The following is a 22099-nucleotide window of genomic DNA, read 5'->3' on the forward strand; positions in this document are numbered from 1 at the left end:
CCCCTGAGAGCTGTGGGGAAATGTGGGGACACCCCAGGAGGTAACACCTATCCTGGCCAGGACAGCAGAGCACCGGGCACCATGAAACTTGGAGCTCCCCTCCTTGGGCTATTGGGAGTCTGAGCAGAGTCTCCACCTTCTACCCCCAAAGGGCAAGATATTTTGGGGGTCTCACTCATCTCATTGATTCAGTGTGGGCTAGGGGAGGGGCCTATAGAGGAGAACAAGGAAGAAGATGCTGCTGCCAGGCCTGACCATGTCGTGCCAATGGCAAACTGGAAGCTTGCGGTAAATGGGAAAGCAGAGGCAGAGCTGGTCTGGAGCGCTGGCAACCTGACCCTTGAACCCAAGTTCTCCCTAGGAGGCTAAGGGGAGTCTGACGGACCCAGGAGTCTTGACCACAGATCCAGCTGGGCTTCTCAGCCCATGTGAAAGGTTGGCAATGCCACTGATCCTTCTGAGACACCACACCACACACTCACACAGCATGGCAGTTTAGAATGTCCACAAGGTCAATGCTGGCTCACCGCTAGGACAGGCTAGCATGGATCCACCCCTGGCAGTACTGAGCACCATCTACCTGGGTGCTGGCCTGGCCCCAGAAGGCCCTGAGCCACACCACTATACCTGGTCAAATCTGTGGATCCCTTAGCTGGGCCATCCACCCAGGAGCCCCATCCGGGCCAGACCACATCCCCAGGTGCCAGGTCAGGGCGGCCCAAGCCCAGATGCTCCGTGTCTCTGGACTCTACAATACGTCTGCAATACTCACGGCCCTCCCGGTGCCTGCCTCCTGCGCTCAGCTTCCAGCCCCACCTACCCAGTGCGGCTCCCTCACCTCTGAGGCCCGGGGGGCTGAAGGCTTGCCATCTTCCGCTTGGCATAGGTCTGGTAGGTAGTGCGAGAGCCAGGCGGGCATCTGTCTGTGCAGCATCGTGGCGGCTCTTCAGCTGGGTGGCAAGATTGGGAATTTATATTCTGACTCAGAGCTCCACCCTCTGGATACCTCTCTGCTGGGATTGCATGGGGAGGGGTTATGGTGGGTAGGCGGATGAGGGGGTGAGGGGGCCTCGACCTCTTGGTATCAAGGGGCCCTGAGGCCTTCAGATCTTGCTTGGAAAGGCAGGAAGCAGCAGGGGGCTCCAACCCTTGAGGTCAGCAGGCTGCTGCCCCCAGAAACTCAGAACCACCTGGTGGTCCAAGGGAACGGGTGGCAAGAAGGGCATGCTGGACCCTCACCACCTTAGGATTATCCCAGCCATGATTTGGGATAAATCATCTCTCTTCAGCTTATCAAGGTCATGCCCTTCTGGGCGTCTAGGGAGAGGTATGGGGAATAGTACCGTCCCTCCTAACTCCACGTAGTCCCACACCTTGGTCCCAGGAGCTGCGGGCAGGGACCACGTGGGAGGCAGGGATGATGGTCAGGGTTCCCAAAGTTAGAGGGAGAAGAAAAAAATAATTGCCCGAATCCTTGGTGAGGAAAGGGTCAAGTGCAAGTGTCTCCAGCTCTCCCTCCTGGGAGGCCAGGTGGAGAGAGGGTGTGCCCAGCCTCTGCCTATCTCAGGACAGCTTAGAGGATGCTCCCGCTCCACCCATCTGATCCCTATCTCTGGCCTGATCACTGCTTCTTCACTCAGGGGCCTGGTAAGGTGACTTCACAGGCTTGGCTGCCCGGCTAGGTACATTGGGAGTTTCCTGCCTGAGCCATCGCCCGAGGCCCTACAACCGGCTTTTCTGGCCCACATATTAAAGCGATTTTGTGAAATTGAGGGTGAGATCTGAACACAGGGCTGACTAGGCCCAAATGCAGGGATGGAACCTGGTTGGTTGTATCCGTGCGACGCCTTTCTGTGCCCAGCAGAGGTGCCCCCTTCTACCCCACCCGCTCCCCTCTGCTCTTCAGGACCTCCAGAAGGCAGATGGGGCCTCAGCGTGGACCCCTCTCAGCTTGCATCCTTCCCCTTCCCTGCCATCTACCCCTCAGCCGAGGACACAGACTCAGCACCCACACTCCTCAGTGGAATCCACCAAATTCAATTTAGTTCACACACTTAGTGAGCACCAACTGTATACATGCTACTAAGAGAGGAAAGTCCAGGCTTGAAGTTGCTGATAGTCCGGGGGTAGGGTGGGGGGTGGGAGGGAGGCGGCAAATGCATCCAACTGCTCAGAGGCTCAGAGGTCCAAGTCTCCCAAGGTAACAGGGGGCATCTTAGAAGGAGGAATACGAATTCACGTTTATAAACCTGTGGTTCACATAGCTAATAACTGGCTAGGGAGCCCAGTAAATAGAAGGTGGATGTTGGCTGGAAGTAAAAGAGCAGATCTGGGAAGGCTTCACGCAGGAGGTGGCACCTGATTTGGATCTTAGAGGATGGCTAGGATTTCAAAAGCTAATGTTAGGTGGGAAAAGTATGCTAGGAGGAAGGGAACAGCATGTGCAAAAATAGGGAGGCCAGAAAGCAGGGTCCGCTCAGCTATGCAAGTAGTCTGGAGTAAGGTGTGGAAGGAGATGTGGGGGGTGGACTGTGAGACACAGGGAATGTGGAAGCTGGGCAGAGAGGAGGGAAGCTTTGTGAAAGAACAAATCCAGAAAGATATATTAGGGCCCAATAGTTGTGACCCTCAAAGGTCAAGCTTTAAATTTGAACTTACTCCCAAGGCAATGAAGAGCCATCGGTGGTTTTTGAGCAGGAGAGTGACATGATCAGAGCTGAACTTTAAGAAGGCAATGCTAACTGATGTTGTGGGCAACCCAACCACAGCACTACAGTGTCCTGAAAGTGAGGCGTGAGGGATATGCTGAGTTCTGGGGAACCTCCTCACTGGGGATCCTTCCTGCTTGCCCCTTCCCTCCACTCTGTTGCCCTTTGCCTATCAAATAGGCCCAGGGCAAGCCCCCAACTCCAGGGCATTTCCCAAAGCCTGGTACATGATCTCTCCTCACTGAAGAAGCCCAGCCACAGCCCACTCCATCCATCCAGGGTAACGCACGGAATAATCTAGGTCTTCAACCCCTGTATTTCCTCATGGTCCAAAATGCTTCAAGAGCAGGGTCTCATTTCAGCTGAATGAAATCAAATTGAGTAGGAGGCTAAGAGGAGTTCCTTCCTCCCACTCCTTGCATGGCTTCTGACCCAGGTTAGAGCTGGTGCAGTGGTGAACTGAGGGAACATTCCAGAAGCAAGCACATCCTTACTGCCCACTGTGTGCCCCACTCTGTGCTGTCTGCTCAGGGCAGGATCATCTGGAAGGAAACCACCAAAAATTTACAATCTAGTGAGAGGAGAAGAGGGAGCTGAACTTAAGGGTAAAGGGTCCAGCGTGGACTTTAAGCAGGGCGGGAGGGGAGAGGGGTCTCCATGGGGATGGTGTGAAGTGTGCTGGGAAAGTATGGAGTGCCAGTCCATGTGACCAAGTAAGGAATGCATCAGCCTCCCCTTTGCACCTAATACATCTCCAAATGAACACACGTTTGAAGCTTAAACAGTGTTCTTGGTACACAGCTGATGCTCCAAGCCAGGTCCCCTTTCTCGCCTTGTCCCAGAGTCACTTAGTGGGGAAATTCTAAAGCTGCTGCTACAGAGCAGAAGGCACTGAGTTCCTTCCCACCCAGCTCCTCTCCCCCTGGATGCACAGGGAGCCCGAGATCTCCTCCAGAAACCCCAACCTGCATCCTGGGAGGCCTCTGCCTGTGGCAATGTCCAGGGCCTTCTTAATTGACTCCAATTAATTGACTCCAATACTGCAACCAGGACCTGCCTCTCGCCAGCAGCCCTTGGCCTTGGGAAAGCCAGCACTGAAAAGCAGATTTGTCCAGTGGTTCAGCTGACATCCCTCCCTGGAGAAGCCCAAGAAGTCTGCAAGGATGAATTCCTCACCTTTCCTCTTTCAAGGGGCTTCTGGTGCCTGTCCCTCCCTTCCTATCCTGTCTATGACATCTGTCTCTCAGCCTCCTCATTCTCTCAGGGATTCATCTCCACGCACCTGGCTGGCCAGGGAGCTTTGGAAACACCCTTTTAAACAGCCATTCTCCTGCTCAAATGTATCCATTGCTTACCCAACCTTTGCCAACAAATTTTGGATTCCAGCACTTTCCTTAAATCAAGTAAAGCCGCCCAAACAGCCCTATACATATATATGGAATTTTAGAATATGATAAAGGAAGTCTTTCAAATAGGGGTGAAGGGATGGGCTATTCACTATTGGAAAAGCTAGCTTGCCACTGGAATAAAATACTTCAATCCCAACTTCATAATTACACAGAAACAAATTCCAGACAGATTAAATATCTAACCATTAAAATAAAACTACAGAAGATTTAAAATAAGATATTGGAGAATATTAATATAATACTGGGATGGAGAGAATCTCCTAAATCAGGTACAAAACCTAGAAGCCAATAAGGATATATTACCAGATTTGAATATAGAGAAACATAAAATTTCGGGAAAGCAAAAGGATGCTACAAGGACACTGTTATCTGCAAAATATATCCCAAATTTCTTCCTCTTGATAAACATCCATGGGTAACAAACTCACCCTTAAAAAAACACTGGTGGGGCGCCTGGGTGGCTCAGTGGGTTAAAGCCTCTGCCTTTGGCTCAGATCATGATCTCAGGGTCCTGGGATCGAGCCCCGCATTTGCATTCATTCGGGCTTCCTAGTCAGCAGGGAGCCTGCTTCTCTCCCTCCTTCTGATCTCTCTCTGTCAAATAAATAAACAAAAATATAAAAAAAAAAAATACTGGTAAAGAGGAGAGTCTTGCCCTACCAGATTCTGAGTAAACTACAAAGGCACACTTAGACAAGCAGTATGTTGTTGTTGTAAGAACCGGACCAATGGGATGAAATAGAGGGCTAGGAGACACACCCTGTTAAGGGAAATTAATCAATGATAAAGTTGGCACAAGTCAATAGGGAAAGAACAGCTGTTTAACAGGTGACGTGGACATGAGGGGCTCACTAAGTAGAACAAATTAAACAGCATCCCCACTTACTTCTATACTAAATAAAAGGGCTGTTAATGGGATCAACATCTGACATGGAAAACGACGAAGTTCATAGAAGACAATGTAGGAGAATCTTACCCGTGATCTGGGGATGAGAAGGATTTCTTAAACAGTACATTGAAACCATGAACCACAGGGCAAAAACATTTCTTTTTTTTTTTTAATTTTTTTATTTTTTTAAGACTTTTTTTTTAAGATTTTATTTATTTGTCAGAGAGAGAGAGGGAGAGCGAGTGAGCACAGGCAGACAGAATGGCAGGCAGAGACAGAGGGAGAAGCAGGCTCCCTGCCGAGCAAGGAGCCCGATGTGGGACTCAATCCCAGGATGCTGGGATCATGACCTGAGCCGAAGGCAGCTGCCCAACCAACTGAGCCACCCACCCAACCAAGCTACCCAGGTGTCCCAGCAAAAACATTTCTTTTTTTTTTTTTTTAAGATTTTATTTATTTATTTATTTGACAGAGAGAGATCACAGGTAGGCAGAGAGACTGGCAGAGAGAGAGAGAGAGAGAGAGAAGCAGGCTCCTCGCTGAGCAGAGAGCCCGATGTGGGACTCGATCCCAGGACCCTGAGATCATGACCTGAGCCAAAGGCAGCGGCTTAACCCACTGAGCCACCCAGGCGCCCCAGCAAAAACATTTCTAAATGTCGTTACATAAGGGTTAAGGATTTCGGTAACTAAGATCACACACAAAAAAGTTGATAGATGGAAGAGAGAATGACGAAAGGTATTTATAATGCATCTGCAAATCACCAAAGCATTGACATCTGGCATACACAAAGAATTTTTATGTAGTCCACAAGTAAAAAGATGGCTGCACCAGCGCAAAAATGGACCAGAGATTGGAACCCGCAGTTTATATTGGAGGGAAACCCAAAAAGCTAACAGGCATTTGAGGAGATGCTTAGAATCATCTGCATTCAGGGAAGGGCACATTGAAACACCAATGAGATTTCACTGCAGCTATTCAGTCGGAAAACATGGAGAAGGCTGAGTAGTGGTTGCCTTTCCCGACGAGAGAATGGGGAAGGATATGTGGGTACAGGGAAATAACCGATCACAGGGGCAAGCATGGGGCTCATGGGACCAAAGAAGATCTGCTCCATGTCTTCGGTCCTCTGCACAAAGAGGAGATTTTTTTTCCCTTTAGTTTTCCCCAGCTTCACGGCCACAGGTCTAGTGCCAGTCACCACCTCTACTCATCTCAACAACTGAGTTAGCCTGACTGGTCTCCCTGCTTCCACTTTTGCCTTCCTACAAGCCATTCTCTGCTGAAGGCACAAGTGATCTCCTAAAAACATCAGCTACATTCTGTGACGGCCATGAGTAAAACCCTCCCAGCCCCTGGCTGCTCTCACGTCTTGCCATGGCCTTGAAAGGTCCAGGGTAGTCTGGCTGCTCACATCTGTTCTGCTCCCCCTGTCAAAAGCTACACCGGCCTTCCATGCCTGGAACACGGCAAGCTCTTTCCTACATCAGGGGTTCTGCACTTGCTGCACTTGCTGTTCCCTAGCCTGATATCCTTTTTTTTTTTTTAAGATTTTATTTATTTATTTGACAGACAGTATTTATTTATTTATTTAAAGATTTTATTTATTTATTTGGTGTAGAGAGACAGAGAGAGAGAGAGAGAGAGAGAGATCACAAGTAGTCAGAGAGACAGGCAGAGAGAGAGGGCGAAGCAGCCTCCCCATTGAGCAGAGAGCCCGATGCGGGGCTCGATCCCAGGACCCCAAGATCATGACCTGAGCTGAAGGCAAAGGCTTAACCCACTGAGCCACTCAGGCGCCCCAGACAGTATTTATTTATAATTTTAAAAATATACATATTTACATATTATATATATAAATATATATTAGAATAATATAGAATAATAGAATAATATAGAATAGAATATAGAATAATAGTAATAATAATATATAATATTATATTATAATAATTATAATATATTATATTTTATATATAATATATAAATATATAATAAAATATATAATATAAATAATACAAATATATTAATATTATTAATATATATTATTAATATATTGATATTAATATTAATGTATAATAATTATATAATAAATTATATTATTGAATATTAAATTATATTATTAAATATTGATTTAATTTAAATATTAAATATTAATTTAATTAATTAAATTAAATTGATTTAAATATTAAATTATATTATTAAATAAATAGATATTAAAAGATAATAGGTCATATATTATATAATATATTAATATGATATATGAATATTAATAATATTAATTATAATATTAATAATATTATAATTATTGATAATTGTTATTTGTTATATGTAATCATTAATTATTATTAATTATAATATAATTAATAATGTATTAATATTAATATCTTATATTGATATAGTATATAATATATGACCTGTTGTCTTTTAATATTTATTTATTTATTTAATATGATTTAATATTTAATAATATAATATAATATTCATCAATATAAAATAATATAATAAAATAATATTTAATGTTATATTAATATTGATATAATTATATTATATAATAATATAATATTTAATATTTAATAATATAATTTTATATTTGATATTTAAATTACTATGAATATTAATATAAATATATTAATATTGGTATTAATAATACTTATATATAATATTAATATGTTATATATAATATATAACATATTATATCAATAGTAATATAAATATTATATAATATTAATATATAATATTAATATGTATATATTAATATAGAATATATAATAATTAATATTATAATATAGAATAATAGAATAATATAGAATAATATAATATATAATATATATACTATATATAAAATAAAAATATATATAATATATATTATATATAATTTATTTATAATTTATTTATTTGACAGACAGACATAGGTGGAGAGATGGGCAGAGAGAGAGAGAGGTGGAAGCAGCCTCCCTGCTGAGCGAGAGCCGGATGTGGGGCTCAGTCCTAGGACCCTGGGATCATGGGTCCTAGGATCATGATCTGAGCCGAAGGCAAAGGCTTTAACCCACTGAGCCACCCAGGTGCCCCCCTAGCCTGATATCCTTGACCCTGACTCTATGTGTTGCTGTTCCTTCTCATGGTCACGGATCTGCTCAAATGTCCTTTTCTCTAGCAACTCTTGCCTGACCACTCTCCAGAACATGTATACCTCTGGCCCAGCGACTTGCTTCTGGGTCACTCTGCTTATTTGATCTGATTTAATGTATCGTATCTTGGATTATCTTTTTCATTGATTCTTTTTGACTTTATCAGACTATAACCTTTTATAGGGCAAAGATATTGCTTGTCTTGTTCATCAGCTGGAAACGCCGAACCCCACTAGTAGAGGAAATGTTTTGAATGTTAGGACACATTCACACACCTGGAATATTACACAGATGTCAATACAAATCAAGTGGCTAACATTTACTGAATGTATACAAAGCAACAAAGACTATGATACATATTTCATATTACCTGCGAGATAGTGTTATCTCACTATATTGAAACATGGAGTAATAAGTAATTAGCTAAGGGTCACCATGGTAAGTGACAGGTTTGAGAAGCAAGTCAGTCTGGCTCTAACAACACACACATCAGGAGATACGTGTTAATATGTTGAGATGTATCAGAATCTCTGGCCTACAAGCTAGACGTGACTCCATTTCATGATGGGAGATACAAAATAAGCATAAACAGGACAAGAAAGGACCTTCATCCCAGTGTAGGTAATATTCTTAGTGCAGTCAATAGATCTGGCTCACAAGTATTTCCCATTCTTCCCCTTTTGGTTTTCTTTCAAATATTATTTATTTATTTGACAGAGAGAGAGAGAGCACAAGCAGGGGGAGTAGCAGGCAGAGGGAGAGGGAGAAGCAGGCTCCCTTTTGATCAGGGAGCCCGATGCGGGACTCAATCCCAGGATCCCAGGGATCATGACCTGAGCCAAAGGCAGGCATCTAACTAACTGTGCCACCCAGGCATCCCCGTCCTTCCTCTTTACAACACGATGTGTAAGGCCCAGCTGAGTACTTTGCATTCTCAAAGCGCCTGTGTCCACAGCTCAGCATTTTTCCATCCTGTGAAGTTCCTGCTCCTAACAGTTGTGGTCTCTGGTTGCAACTAGAAGATAGGTTTTATTTTCCGGCTCCTGACTCTCTCTCTCATACAGCGAGACTGCCTGGAGCCTTTTGTACACTGCCATTTACTCTTTGTCACCAGTTCCTTCTGTGAAGATGACATTGCCATTGTCTCAAACCTGACTGAATATGACAGAGTTGGTCTAGACGTCAAAGTTTCATAGACCTGGATTTGAACACAGCTTCTGCTATCTATTAGCAGCATGAACTTGGGTGAATTTATCCCTATATACTTGAGTTTCCGTGAAATGGAAAGCATAATGATTTCTACCTCATGGGGCGGTTATGGAGACTGAAGGAAATAAAGCAGTTAGCACACGGCAGACGGTTGGTTAGTCAGTGATGCTTTCACCACAGAGGTGTGAGGCACAGTAATACCAGAGACATCAAGACATCATCCCTGCCCAAAGAGCTACTTTCTATTTGGGTGAGTCGGAAAGGTCACATAAGTGGTCTTAGGATTCTCCTGTCAGGTATGAGGAGAGGCATGAAAATATGCCACTCAGAAAGCATGGCTGCCCAGGGCGGGGAAGGTTGGAAGAGGTTGCCAGGCACAGGAAGACCTCGCACTTGCCTCAGAAGGAAGGGTAGGGACCTGATGAATAAAGCAGGAAGGGACATCTGTGTCAGGCAAGCCAGCATGAGGAAAGGTATGAAGGCTCAGAAAAGAGACAAAAGAAAGTCTTGAATATCAAGTATAAGAATCATGGTCTTTTGTTGGCAGTGTAAAATTCAGGGAAAGTTTCTGAGTGGAGAATGTTTGAGAAAGATAGCAGCCATTCCTCCCCCATCCCCCGACCAGCAGCACTTTGTGGTCTTTAGTGCTAGAAGGCAGGCTGGCCTCCTTTATCAGCCCAGTGTGGCCCCAGGGGCAAGCCATTGTCTAAGAGAGGCCCCAGCCTCCTCAGGATTCTCTAGCTGCCACTGGGGAAGGATAAAGATCTGCTTATCTGTGGAGAAGGGGGTGGACTCTAGAGCAGGCCTGAAAGCTGCAGAGGAAGATGGTGGTGGTGGTGGTGGTAAGGCTTGGGGGACAGTGGGGAAGGGTGTTGCAAATTCTATTCATTTCTTCATTTTGCCTTCAGTCAACCCTGCCAGGCCAGAGCATAGTCCAGTCTGTCTGTGGTTAGGTAGAAGTTAAGTCTACATAGGCATGATACTGCCTTTCCCTATGGCTGCTTTACAGGGGTGGGAGGGCCTGGATAGAGACAGAGGCCACGTCGGGCAAAAGCCAACTGGCCACAGAGCCCAGGTGGGATCAGGTACCTCCAACAGATGACATTACATTGGAAGAGAACATTTGCTCCTCACAAGGCTCTGATTCTGGAGAAAGGGATCCTGAACAGACACTGCTTGCCAGTGAGGGACTCTCTGGGAATTATCCTCTCCTGAGGATCAAAGATTTACCAAGGGGTTTAAAAAAAAAAAAAAAAAGATGATCAAAACCATAATGAAATATCACCTCATACCTATCAGTTGGGCTGTTGCCAAAAAAGACAGGAGATAACAAGTGTTGGCAAGGATGTGGAAAGAAGGGAACCCTCATACATTGCTGGTGGGAATGTAAACTGCTGCAGCCACTGGGGAAAACAGGGAGGAGGTTCCTCAAACACTTAAAAGTAAAATTACCGTATGATCCAGTAATACCACTACTGAGTATTTATCTAAAGAAAATGAAAAGACTAGTCAGAAGGAATACATACACCCCTGTGTTCAGGGCACTGTTATTGACAATAGTCAAGATATGGAATCAACCTCAGGGTCTATCCATAGATGAATGGATAAAGAGGTGCCATATATCTTCCCTCACCCTTCCCTTTGCCCTTCCCATCCCACAGGCCGCCCCTGCTAGGCCTGAGGGAACCTACAGGACAGATGTGGAGGGAGCTCCTGGCTTCTCCCACAGAAGGGTGACAGCAGGCCCTCACTTCTTGGTCTAAAGCCGGCTGACCAAGCATCCCCCAAACTCTTTTTTTTTTTAATTTTTATTTATTTATTTATTTATTTGACAGAGAGGTCACAAGTAGACAGAGAGGCAAGCAGAGAGAGAGGGGGAAGCAGGCTCCCTGCTGAGCAGAGAGCCTGATGGAGGGCTCGATCCCAGGACCCTGGGATCATGACCTGAGCCAAAAGCAGAGGCTTAACCCACTGAGCCACCCAGGCTCCCCCCCAAACTCTTCTAAGTCTCTTGAAATCAGCTTCTCAGTTGGGGAAACTGGGGGGACCCCCAAACCCCACAGGAAGAGGATCTGGTGGGGAGTCTTCTAGCAAGCTCAGCCCTGGGGTAATGTGTCATGGTGGAGTTTGTACTGGCGCCATTAAGAACTGTATCCAGTCTATAGCGTTCACTGGTTCTCTTTTTTCTTTTTAAAAAGATTTTATTTACCTATTTCAGAGGCAGAGGGAGAGAGAGAATCTCAAGCAGACTCCCTGCTGAACACAGAGCCTGATGGAGGGCCCGATCTCACGACTCTGAGAGCATAACCTGAGCTGAAATCAAGACTCAGACACTCAGCCGACTGAGACACCCAGGCGCCCTTGGCTAGAGCCTGAATTTGGCTCTAGCCAAGTTCTAGCAGAGGAATATAATTCCCCCACTGGTTCCTTCTGGATCAAGCCGCTGAGCCAAGGGTCTGCAGCCCCTTCCTGAGAATGCCCCCCACCACATCTCAGAGCAGAGGAGAGGAAGCCACACAGTACTGGCCTGTGAGGGTCTATGAGCAGAAGATGCCTTCATACCAAATTTGATAAGGCCCAGCAGAGTTGAAGCACGCCTTGGCTCCTTATCGATTTCAAGGTCAGTGTCCATTCGTGTTCAGGAAAGCCCTGTGTGTGCTGGGCAGAGCCCTGGGGCTGAAAGCCAAGAGCTGTGGCCTGCAGGTCCAGCCCTGCAGGATTATATGAAACAAATGGCTTCCTCTCTCTGGGCCTCACTTTCATCTTCTGTACAATGGGTGGCTGGACAGGGTGAGTCCTGCATTCCAGCAAGGGAACCTTCATCTCAGGTGAGTCTGGGATGCAGCCATGGCAAGACCACAGAACTGGGAAGCCTCGGAGTCCTTGGCTGCTGCTAACTTCAGGGGTCTGTCCTGCCCTGCGGCCCACTGAGGCCTCACTGTGCTTGGGCCTCAGCACAGAATCAGAATGAGGGACTCTTAGGGTCATTCTGAATAAAATAGGACAGTCACCACACTGTGAAAATGGTGAGTTTGATGCCAGAAAGGAGGAACAGCCAAGGATACGGTCAGGGAAGAGCTAAAAGTGACTAAAAATAGGTTGACATTTGGTGAGGGGGATGGGAGGCCTGATGAGGAGGGCACTGGGGGTGAGTGAAACAGCCTTGGGGCTGTTCTCAGCAGGACCCAGGGCTGGTGGCTTCTCTTACAACTCCTTCTCCCAGCTGCATGTGTGTGTGTGTGGTGGGGGAGTCGCGGGGAGGGGTGTGCACTTGCGGTGCGTACACATGTGCTCTTTCTTGTTGTGGGGGGTGACCCTGAGCCCTTGCTGGAGAACAAACTCCTGTTGCACTGAACTGGATCAGCCCCTGGGGGTCCTAGAACACGACCCTAAAGTCCCATTTCCAGCCATCCCCATGAGCCTCAGCCCTCTTGCTCTGCCAGACTCAGGGTTTATGTGAGCCTTGTGGCTCCTTTAGGCAAAATATCCTGAGGATTTTTTTAGTGCTGTTTGGTTGATGTTGATGTCATGACCAGAATTTGAGTTAAAGGATTTACTCTGAGGATGTGGTGAGTGGCACCGGTGACAGACACAGAATTGCATGTATTCAAGGCTTCTGGGAGGCCCTCTCCCACCTGGTGGCTTGCCCTCCTCTGCCCCACCCCCACCTTGCCCCACCCCCTTACAAGTGCTGGCGGGTTGGTGGCAGGTGGGCTTCAGGACCCTGGGCCTGGAGAGCAGAGGGGTGCTGCTGGGAAGATGTATGGGGCCGAAGGGCATTCTTGGCGGTGGGGTGGGTGGGGCGGGCCTTGGGGCTGACTCTGGAGTTGGGGCGCTAGAATCTAGGCTGTGCCTGGACAAGCCTGAAGATGGGGGTGTTCCAAGGAGAGCAGGCAGAAAGGGCCCTTGCATCTGTGAGGAGCAGAGAAGGGTGGGAGCCCTCTCCCTGCCTGCCCCAAGCCTTCCAGTTGAGCCACCTCCTGCTGCTAGCTGGGTCTTTCAGCTCTGTCCAGAGCAGGCCCTGCATCCCAAGTGCGTGGGAGCTGGCAGTCTTGTAGCCATCTCCTGCCAAGTGCAGGTGATACCTCCCTCCTCCCTCTGTGCACATGCCTTTCTAGGCGTGTGGTGGGAAGGAGTAGGGGGTGCCAGTCCTCTTTCTGGTGATGCACTGAGATGCCTAAATTATAACCATTACCGCTAATTCTGTTTCTGTACCTTCGCTTGCTAACCCATGAGGAGATGGAAAAATACCAGCAGACTTTCTATAGGCACTCTGTAACCACACAACCCCCGCCCAGAATTGAACCTAGCAGAGTGGCCGCTCCCGGACCCCCACCCGGCTCTGGGCTGAGAGATAACAGTCATCTGGCGGCAGAGAAACCCCCACCCAGAATAGGATGTGACAGAATGATTGCTCCCCCACCCAGCTCTGGGTGCAAGAGATAATAACCATCTGGCACCCCGTGGCTTGACAGGGAGACCCCGGCCAATCCTGAAGTGACACATACCCTAGCGGTGCCAACCAAGCAGTCTGAAGAATGACAGCCCTTTGACCTAACCAATAATCTGTTCCCAGCCTTTTCCCGCTCTGTAGCGTGCCAGTCATATTATAGAGTTCCTTTTTGATTTCCCCACGGTATGTGGCGATTTGTTACAAGATACTATGATGTATGCTAAGTCCCTGCCTCCCCAAAAATAGTGTATAAAAAGTGTTGTGATCCTGAGCTCGGGACCTCTTGGCGTCACCGGCAACGAGTGCGTGGAGGTCCGGGTTCGAACTCGTAATAATCGACCCTTGCTGTTTGGCTTTGACTCTGGACTCTGCTGGTCGTCTTTGGGGGGTTTCAGAATGTGGGCATAACAGCACATCCTTGGAGAGAAGGACTCTGGGTTCCAGGAGTGCAGACCAGGCCCCTGTTGTACGTGGCTTGGAGCCCTGAGCTCCCGTCTGCTGCAAACAATAACTAAAGGCTCATTTAGGGTGGCCAGATGACCCGGTTGGCCAAGGCATGAGGGGTTTCCTGGGACAAGGGGCGTTCAGTGCTAAAACCAGAATGCTGGGCAAACTAGGATGATTGGTTACATTATTTCTAACTTTTCTTGGAAAGAAATTATTTTTCAAGATTTTTTTCACTTGAGAGAGAGAGAGCAGGGGGGGACACAGGGAGAGGGAGGGAGAAACCTCAGCAGATTCCTCACTGAGCTCTGAGCCTGACGCGTGGCATACTGTGGGGCTGGATCCCACTATCATGAGATCATGACTTGAGCTGAAACCAGGATCCCTGAAGATCAACGACGGCACCACTGAGGGGCCCCTGGACAGTAGACAAACTTGGCATGCCAGACCTGCAATTTGTAATTATTCATATTTATAAGTATTTATAATTACTCTTAAGTTTTATAGTTATTTGAGATTAAATAATTTGATTGTATATTGGCTTTATTTTGGAGTATATAAGCAAAATCTATATGGAAAAATTTCATATATTCAATATATTAAAGCCAGTTCTGAGGTTAAGAGATGATTGAGTCTGTGTGTGAGATCCTGGTATATGGACATAATGACCCCCCAAATCCCTTTCCCCTTCTTCTGATAAAAGCACTTTTGGGGCTATCCATTAGGGAGATGGAGGGGAGGCCTATCCAGGGTTATATCCTCTTCTGACTCCTGCACTGAGTCCCTTGTGCCTTTAGATTAGGGAAACAATATCTTCTCCAGGACACATCTAAGGTGGGAGGTACCTGTCTGTGCTTTTATCTTCAGGGGTGTCTTTCAGGGATACTGGGGCAAGAGCTCTTCCAAGTTCTTTCCTCTGCTCCCATCCCTCCCCTTGTTTCAAGGATCTGGTGAAGTCTCTTTTTGGTCCTTGAGTCTGGAAGTCAACCCTATCATACATCTACCTCCCACTCACATACCTTTTGCCTTTGTGACATCACCACATACCTTTTGCCTTTGTGACATCACTGCATAGGGAAAGCCTTTCCTAGTCACAGGAGGACCAACCATTGCCTTTCTTATTCCATTTCTACATCAGGTAACTAGGTAAACTAGGATAAAGAGAGAGCATTGGTTACTATCCCTGCCTAGAGCAGGAGTAGAGGAGGCTCGCTCTGTCTGCGGGCTGGGAGTGGAAAGAGGCAGCCATCCCTTCCCAGTGAGTAAGGCTGAGTGGACGGAAGGGAAAGGCAGGCAGGATGGGGCAGGCCCAGAGATCAGGCATAGGAAGAAGCAGATGGCAGAAAGACCACAGGAAATGGAAATCATATCTTAAGAATTCACAAATGAGCTCAATACTTGACCTTCAGGATGACCTTTTAATCCCAAACCATCCAGCTGGGAGAAGATGGGAGGAAGGAGGGAGAAACTGCTTTCCTGCCCACAAAAATGAGCCTCTCCTCTCGGCAAAGCACATCTTCCCTGGCTTAGCTTCTAATTTGAATTTCTCCTTTTAAAAAAGTATGAGCAATTTTATGACATACGAAATGTATAGAGAATAATAAATATCCATAAATCCACTACTCAGAGTGAAAAATAGAACAGTGGTAACAGAGTTAAGTCCTCTTGTGTGCCACTTGAATGGTCATTTCCCCTCTCTCCTGGGCATAGCCACAATCCTGGGTTTCTAGCCATCATTCCGAGGCATTTTTTTCATTCTTTTTCTAAATATGTCTGTGTTTCTGAGCTCCATTTTGTATCACATTACATGTTTTAAACTTTATATAAGCAATATCACATAATGAATATGTATTCTGTAGCAAACTTGGTTACTAGATATTATGTTTATAGAATTTGCTTATTTATGTTGCTAAGTATAGATCTGTCTCATTCGTTTTCATAGCTGTAAAGCAGACCACAATTTATCTACATATTTTTGTGTGATGGCCATTTAAGTTGTGTCTAAGTTTTTATAATTACTATATTTCATCAATTCTAAGGCTTACATTTTTTCACATTTAAAAATCTCTGAATTAAGAGATACTTATTAAAACCAATGATGTGTTATACTTTAATGGGCAATGTTTTCCCTTAGTGAATGATGCACCTTAGATTCAATAAAGTACATAGTAGCACTAACCCTACTGTGAATTTTCCCATAGGTGTTGTGTTTCTTTAGTGTATATATTCCCCTGGAAGTAGAAATTGCTGGGTTATAATGTACATTACTACCAATTTTACTAGATATTGCCAGTTGTTCCCCAAAATATTTTTACCAATTTATACTCCCATCACCATTGAAGAGGGCTCCCATTGAGGTATACTCAGGAGTACTGGCTGACTTTCTGAGTTTTGCTAATCCAGTGGTATGAAATGGTATCTCATTGTGGTTTAATGTATATATCCCTGATTATACAGTAATCGTGAGTATCTTTTCAAGATCATTTACTTCCTCCCACCTATATTCTTGGGACTCAGTATACCTGTCTCAGTCCTTCTTTATCACAGTCAAACCAACGGCCAGCAATATTTAACAGCATACAGTAGGAATTATCAGAAGTTATAAAACTATGCATGCCCAAGTAATTCTACTCTTGGAAACTCAAACTGAGAGAAAAAAAATTTTTTTTAATTTACAAATTAAAAAATAAGCAAGAATCTTAAATATTCCTATAAAAATCATAACCACCAGAGAAAATGAGATCACATACACAATAGCAATAAAAATATAGTAGGTAGGGGCGCCTGGGTGGCTCAGTGGGTTAAAGCCTCTGCCTTCGGCTCAGGTCATGATCTCAGGGTCCTGAGATCAAGCCCTGCATTGGGCTTCCTGCTTGGTGGGGAGCCTGCATCTCCCCCACCTTCCCCCCAACCTCTACCTGTCTCTCTGCCTACTTGTGACCTCTGCTGTCAAATAAATAAATAAAAATCTTAAAAAGATATATATAGTAGGTAAATCTGGGGGCAAATAAATAAGAAATTTACCTGTGAAGATGATGGCATTACAAATTAATAGGGGAAAGATGGATTTTTTTATATTATGTTGGAAAAAAGTGCTTTTCTAAAAAGATTTTATTTATTCATCCGACAGAGAGAGACACAGTGAAAGAGGGAACACAAGCAGGGGGAGTAGGAGAGGGAGAAGCAGGCTTCTCGCAGAGCAGGGAGCTCAATGCAGGGCTCTATCCCAGGCCCTAGGGTCACAACCCGAGCTGAAGGCAGACACCTAACAACTGAACCACCCAGGTGCCCCAGGAAAAAAAAAATTTTTTTTAAAGATTTTATTTATTTGAGAGAGAGAAAGAGAGAGCACAAGAAGAAGGAAGGGGTAAAGGGGGAGAGAGAAGCAGACTTGGGGCAAATACTAGGACCCTGGGATCACAACCTGAGCTGAAGGCAAACACCTAACCAAGAGAGCCACCCAGGCGCGCTAGTATTATGTTGGAAAATTAAGTAGTTTCTGAAAAAAGTAACAACCTTGCCATATGGATAAAGAATAAACTGGATCCATACCTTACTCTTTCCAAAATGAAGTAAAACCCAATTAGTTATTGTTTTATCATCATTATTGAGGAAATGAGATCCAAAACTGCGATGCAATGAAGAAAATAAATTGATAATTCTGACTCTGGACACAATAAACTTCTCTGTGTCAAGACAAACACAGACAGTACTAAAAGGCTCATATGCAAAAATATTCGTCAAATGTAGGACTAAGGGCTAATTTTCTCAGTAAACAAAAAGCTCTTTCAAATAAATACTAACAAGCAAACAATTCAGTAGAAAAATTGACAAAAGATACACACGGGTAGTTATGCCTACGTTAGCATCTCCCCAACTATGGTCAATGCTGGAGTTACCTAGAGATCATTAAACAAGTATTGATGCCCGGCTCCTGGATATTCTGATGTACTTGGTGTGACAAGTGACCTGGACCCTGGGATTTTTAAAACTTCCCTGGTGATTCTAACGTTCAACAAAGTCGGGATCATTGGAATGTGCAATAAACCTGTAAGAGATTATCACGAATAACGAGGATGTAAATTGAAACAACAAAGTGATGTCACTTTTCAACTATCAGATTGGCAAGGATGAGAAGTTGATAAGGCTGCACATTGGTCAGGGTGTGGGGGAGACTCTACGAGACTTTGTTGATAAAATGTAAATCAGCGCAAACTTTTTGGAGGGCCATTTGGTAATCTTTATTAATATTTAAAATTTGCATGAACTTATATCCAGCAATTCTATTTCTAGGAATTGATTATACAGAAACTCTTGTACAAAACCTCAGAGATATTCAATGTAGCATTATTCCGGTAACTGCCTTTCATTTTTGTTGTTGGTTGTTAGGTTAACATTCAATGTTGAGCTCATATTGTAAAACTTTTCTACTTATCAGCAAATAGTAATCATTTTTCTTTGCCATTAGAAAAAAAAAGATTTTGAAAAATGGCGACAATTATCATCTCATCATCTAAGCGTGGTCATACCCATCAATTTTTCATGTTGTATTACCTCAAAGCCCAGAAAACATGTCATTAATATCCAAATTACAATTCGCCAAGTTAAACTGAGATTTATTGTAACCTTAGCCAAATCCCAAGATAATAAAAATTTTCATCCAGTATCACAGTTGGGTTAAGTATTAGAGGGTAGAAGTGGTAGGAGTCGTTGGAAGACTAGCCCTATGTATTATCGCATAAATCAGCAAGGGCCTTCATTTTAATGGGCCAGCTGATCATAAATGATGTGCTTAAGGCAGTACAAATGCATCAACTCCTCAAAATCTTTGCTGAACTTGGCATTCAGCATTTAAGGTATATGTTCCCCAATAGTAAGTTGTAATGTTTTTATAAACCCCTTTGTGTCCATTGTACTTGTTACAGTAATTACAGAGTTAAATATAATGAAACTAATAAAAAAAATCCACATTATAATGATTCCTCTCTCCTCCTTGCCAAATTGGCAGAGATTTCAGTATTTCCCCAAGATTTTTCTCCAAGCAATTCTGAGAATTTCTGGGCTGTTGTCCGTGTCCATGAGGCAGCTTGTTGTTTAGTTTAACATGTTTTTGTGAACTTAACAAGGGTTATGGTTTGGAAGTTGCTGATGGACAGAGATAGCAATCATTCCCGTCTTAATATAGCCATGGCTTTTGGGTCGAAGGTGTTGCTGAGGACAACTGGGTTACGCTCTCTTTTAGGAATCCTGTAGATTTATGTAGGAGCAGAGAAGCCACCTGGTGGAAAAAGGAGTTTAGGACCCTGACCCTTTCCCACTGGCATTCAAATTACTGACATGTCTATAATGAACTGAAGAGACCTCAAAAGACCAATTGAGGTCATAGGGCAGGGAAGGACACTGGGAGTCCCAAGAAGGAAACGCCCCTAGAGAGGAGAGAAGGTTGGACTGGTGTCTGGAATTCAGTATTGGGGCTTAGCTTATTGGAATCTAAGCCTCGGGAATGATGTTGAAAGTTCTTTTATCAACTTGCTGCCATGGGCGGGGTGTGGGGACTGATTCTGTGTTTGGGGGGGTTGAGAGAACCTTATCATTACCAAGTGCTTGTTAATAACCTGATAACTTTTCTAGGGGATTCTCCTCATTAATTCTGAGCAGGCAAGTCCATTCCTTCGCCTGGGCAAGTCAGCAGAGATACCTCTGCAGAGAAGTCTAGAGTCAGCAAAAAAGTGATACGGGAACCCCCTCATGGACAAGGACAACAGCCTGGGAATTCTCTGAATTGCTTGGAGAGAAATCTTGGGGAAATACTGAAATCTCTGCCAACTCGGCAAAGAGGAGAGAGGAATCATTGTAATTTGGATATTTGTTTTCTGGGCTTTGAGGTAATACAGCATCAAACATTGACAGATATGATCACACTTAGATGGTAAGATGATAATTGTCACCATTTTTTAAAATATATTTTTTCTAATGGCAAAGGAAAACAATTACTATTTGCTGAAAAGTTTTACAATATGAGCTCAATATTGCATGCGTATGTAAATAAAACTGATTTCTAAGTATCTATGTGCCTAGAAAAAAGAACTGAAAAGAACTGTCTTAAGGGTTCAAGAAGTTATCTCTAGATGATGAGATTATTGGGAATGTTTATTTTCTTTATTAAACTTAAAAAATTTTTTCTAGTACCTATCCTGAACATATCTTACCATGTTCTTGACAGAAAACCAATTTTTTTAAAAAAGTAGTAGTACTGGGGCGCCTGGGCGGCTCTGTCGGTTAAGCGTCTATCTTCAGCTCTGGTCATGATCCCAGGGTGCTGGGATGGAGCCCTGCATTAGGCTCCCTGCTCAGCAGGGAATTTGCCTCTCCTTCTGCTACTCTCTCCCTCCCCTCTACCCCCAGTCAAATAAATAAATAAAATTTTTTAAAAGTAGGATTACTATACCTTAAATAAAGTGATTGTGTATTAAATAACTTATATGTTACGTAAATAAGGAGACAAGGGAAGGAAAATTACTGGATTTCAAGCTTACTCTGTGCTGTCACCATACTGGATATTTACATGTTAATTGTAAAAAGTATGCAGGTGTATTCTCTTAGGCCTGTTCTCTGAGAGGAGCAGGAAGCATTGAGTAAGGACAAGGTCAGGGACAGATTTTTCCTCAAGTGCTCAGAGGACCTCTCCTCCTCCCACCTAGCAGCTGGCCTACCATTCACCATCTGGATCCTCCTCTTTCCCCCAGCTGGAACATCCACAAGGGGACAAAGCAGGGAGCAAACCCAAGGCTCACTGAAAACTTGACTGGGATGCAAAGCAGAGCCCAGGACAGTGGGGTCCTGGCACTGCCAAACACGGAAACTAACTCAGGGTATGTAAAGGGCTGTCAAGTACAGAAAAGGGTTAGACTGATGCTGTGTCACACCTGGCAGTGGAAATGGGCCTTTGTGGGTGGATAGGTTTGACCTCAGGGTGAGAAAGAACTTGGTCACAGGGGAGGTATGAAATTTCCATTGCTGGAATTATGCAAGGGGTACCTGCCTGGGAGCACAAAAGAGAGTCCTCTACTATGCCAGAGATGGTTCTAGAATCTGGGACATCTGCTTCCCTTTTGATAGTCTATTACTCCCTATCCAGACACACCCTTGATCCTGGGACTATTCACTAACTAACCCCCTCTACCCCTTCTACTGCTTGAAGTGTCTACAGGAGAGGCCTTCTGAAGGTCAGACCAACAACCCTTGTCGCCAAACACGTAAGCAGCTCCCGTGATGGGAATTTCACCGTGCAGGGAGGAGAGGATGGGACAGAGCCAGACTGGCCTGATCAGCGAGATATTATGAGACACCGGGCCTTTGGGCCCCCGTAAGTCAGACTCTGCAGATGGCCATCTGCCCTGTCTTTCTTAGACCCAGCCCTGGAATGCGCCTCCCAGGGCAACTCTGACAGACATCTGGAACCTTTTTCGTCCTGCATGGCTCTCACCTGTCCTCTGACGCACCATCATAACGTGACACATAAGTGGCAGGTACTTATGGGGACTTCCAGTGCAGAGATGGAAGATACCGAAAACAAAACAAAACAGAGAAACAGCAACCACCACAAACCCAAGAGGCCACCAACAAAACACAACAACAACAAAATTTCACACACCAGCTGGAGACAACACCCCCACAGACAAATGTAGAGGGAAAAATAAGAGTTTTGGAGTCCATGAGGCCTGAATAAACACCTGGCCTGTGACACTTACTAGCTGGGTAGCACTAGGCGATTACTTTCTCTCTCTGAGACTCATTTTTCTAATCTATAAAATGGGATTAATAGTATCTATTTCATAGGATTATTGTAAAGATAC

The 22099-nt window shown here is 44.7% G+C and overlaps 1 protein-coding gene and 1 long non-coding RNA gene across 3 annotated transcripts in view; one reads left to right on the forward strand and one right to left on the reverse strand.

Annotated features, from left to right (window-relative positions):
* The window catches only part of PLA2G4E (phospholipase A2 group IVE), a 62156-nt gene that overhangs the window by 34673 nt on the left and 5384 nt on the right, over positions 1-22099 (reverse strand). The window contains exon 1 of one of the 2 annotated variants that reach the window (XM_045067817.1): positions 839-945. The exons of the other annotated variant lie outside the window; for it this stretch is intronic. Coding sequence (XP_044923752.1) covers positions 839-934 — 96 coding nt within the window. The 5' untranslated portion in view covers positions 935-945. Of the gene's footprint in view, positions 1-838; positions 946-22099 lie in introns of those variants that run through there. 2 annotated transcript variants of the gene reach the window in all.
* On the forward strand, positions 15340-22039 carry LOC106005633. Its single transcript, XR_001179134.2, has 4 exons — positions 15340-15381; positions 20990-21115; positions 21445-21499; positions 21654-22039. It is a non-coding gene; the product is annotated as an uncharacterized LOC106005633 (long non-coding RNA).

The sequence above is a fragment of the Mustela putorius genome, unplaced genomic scaffold, assembly GCF_011764305.1.
Source record: "Mustela putorius furo isolate JIRA1106 unplaced genomic scaffold, ASM1176430v1.1 tig00003898_pilon_pilon_pilon, whole genome shotgun sequence".
NCBI lineage: Eukaryota > Metazoa > Chordata > Mammalia > Carnivora > Mustelidae > Mustela > Mustela putorius.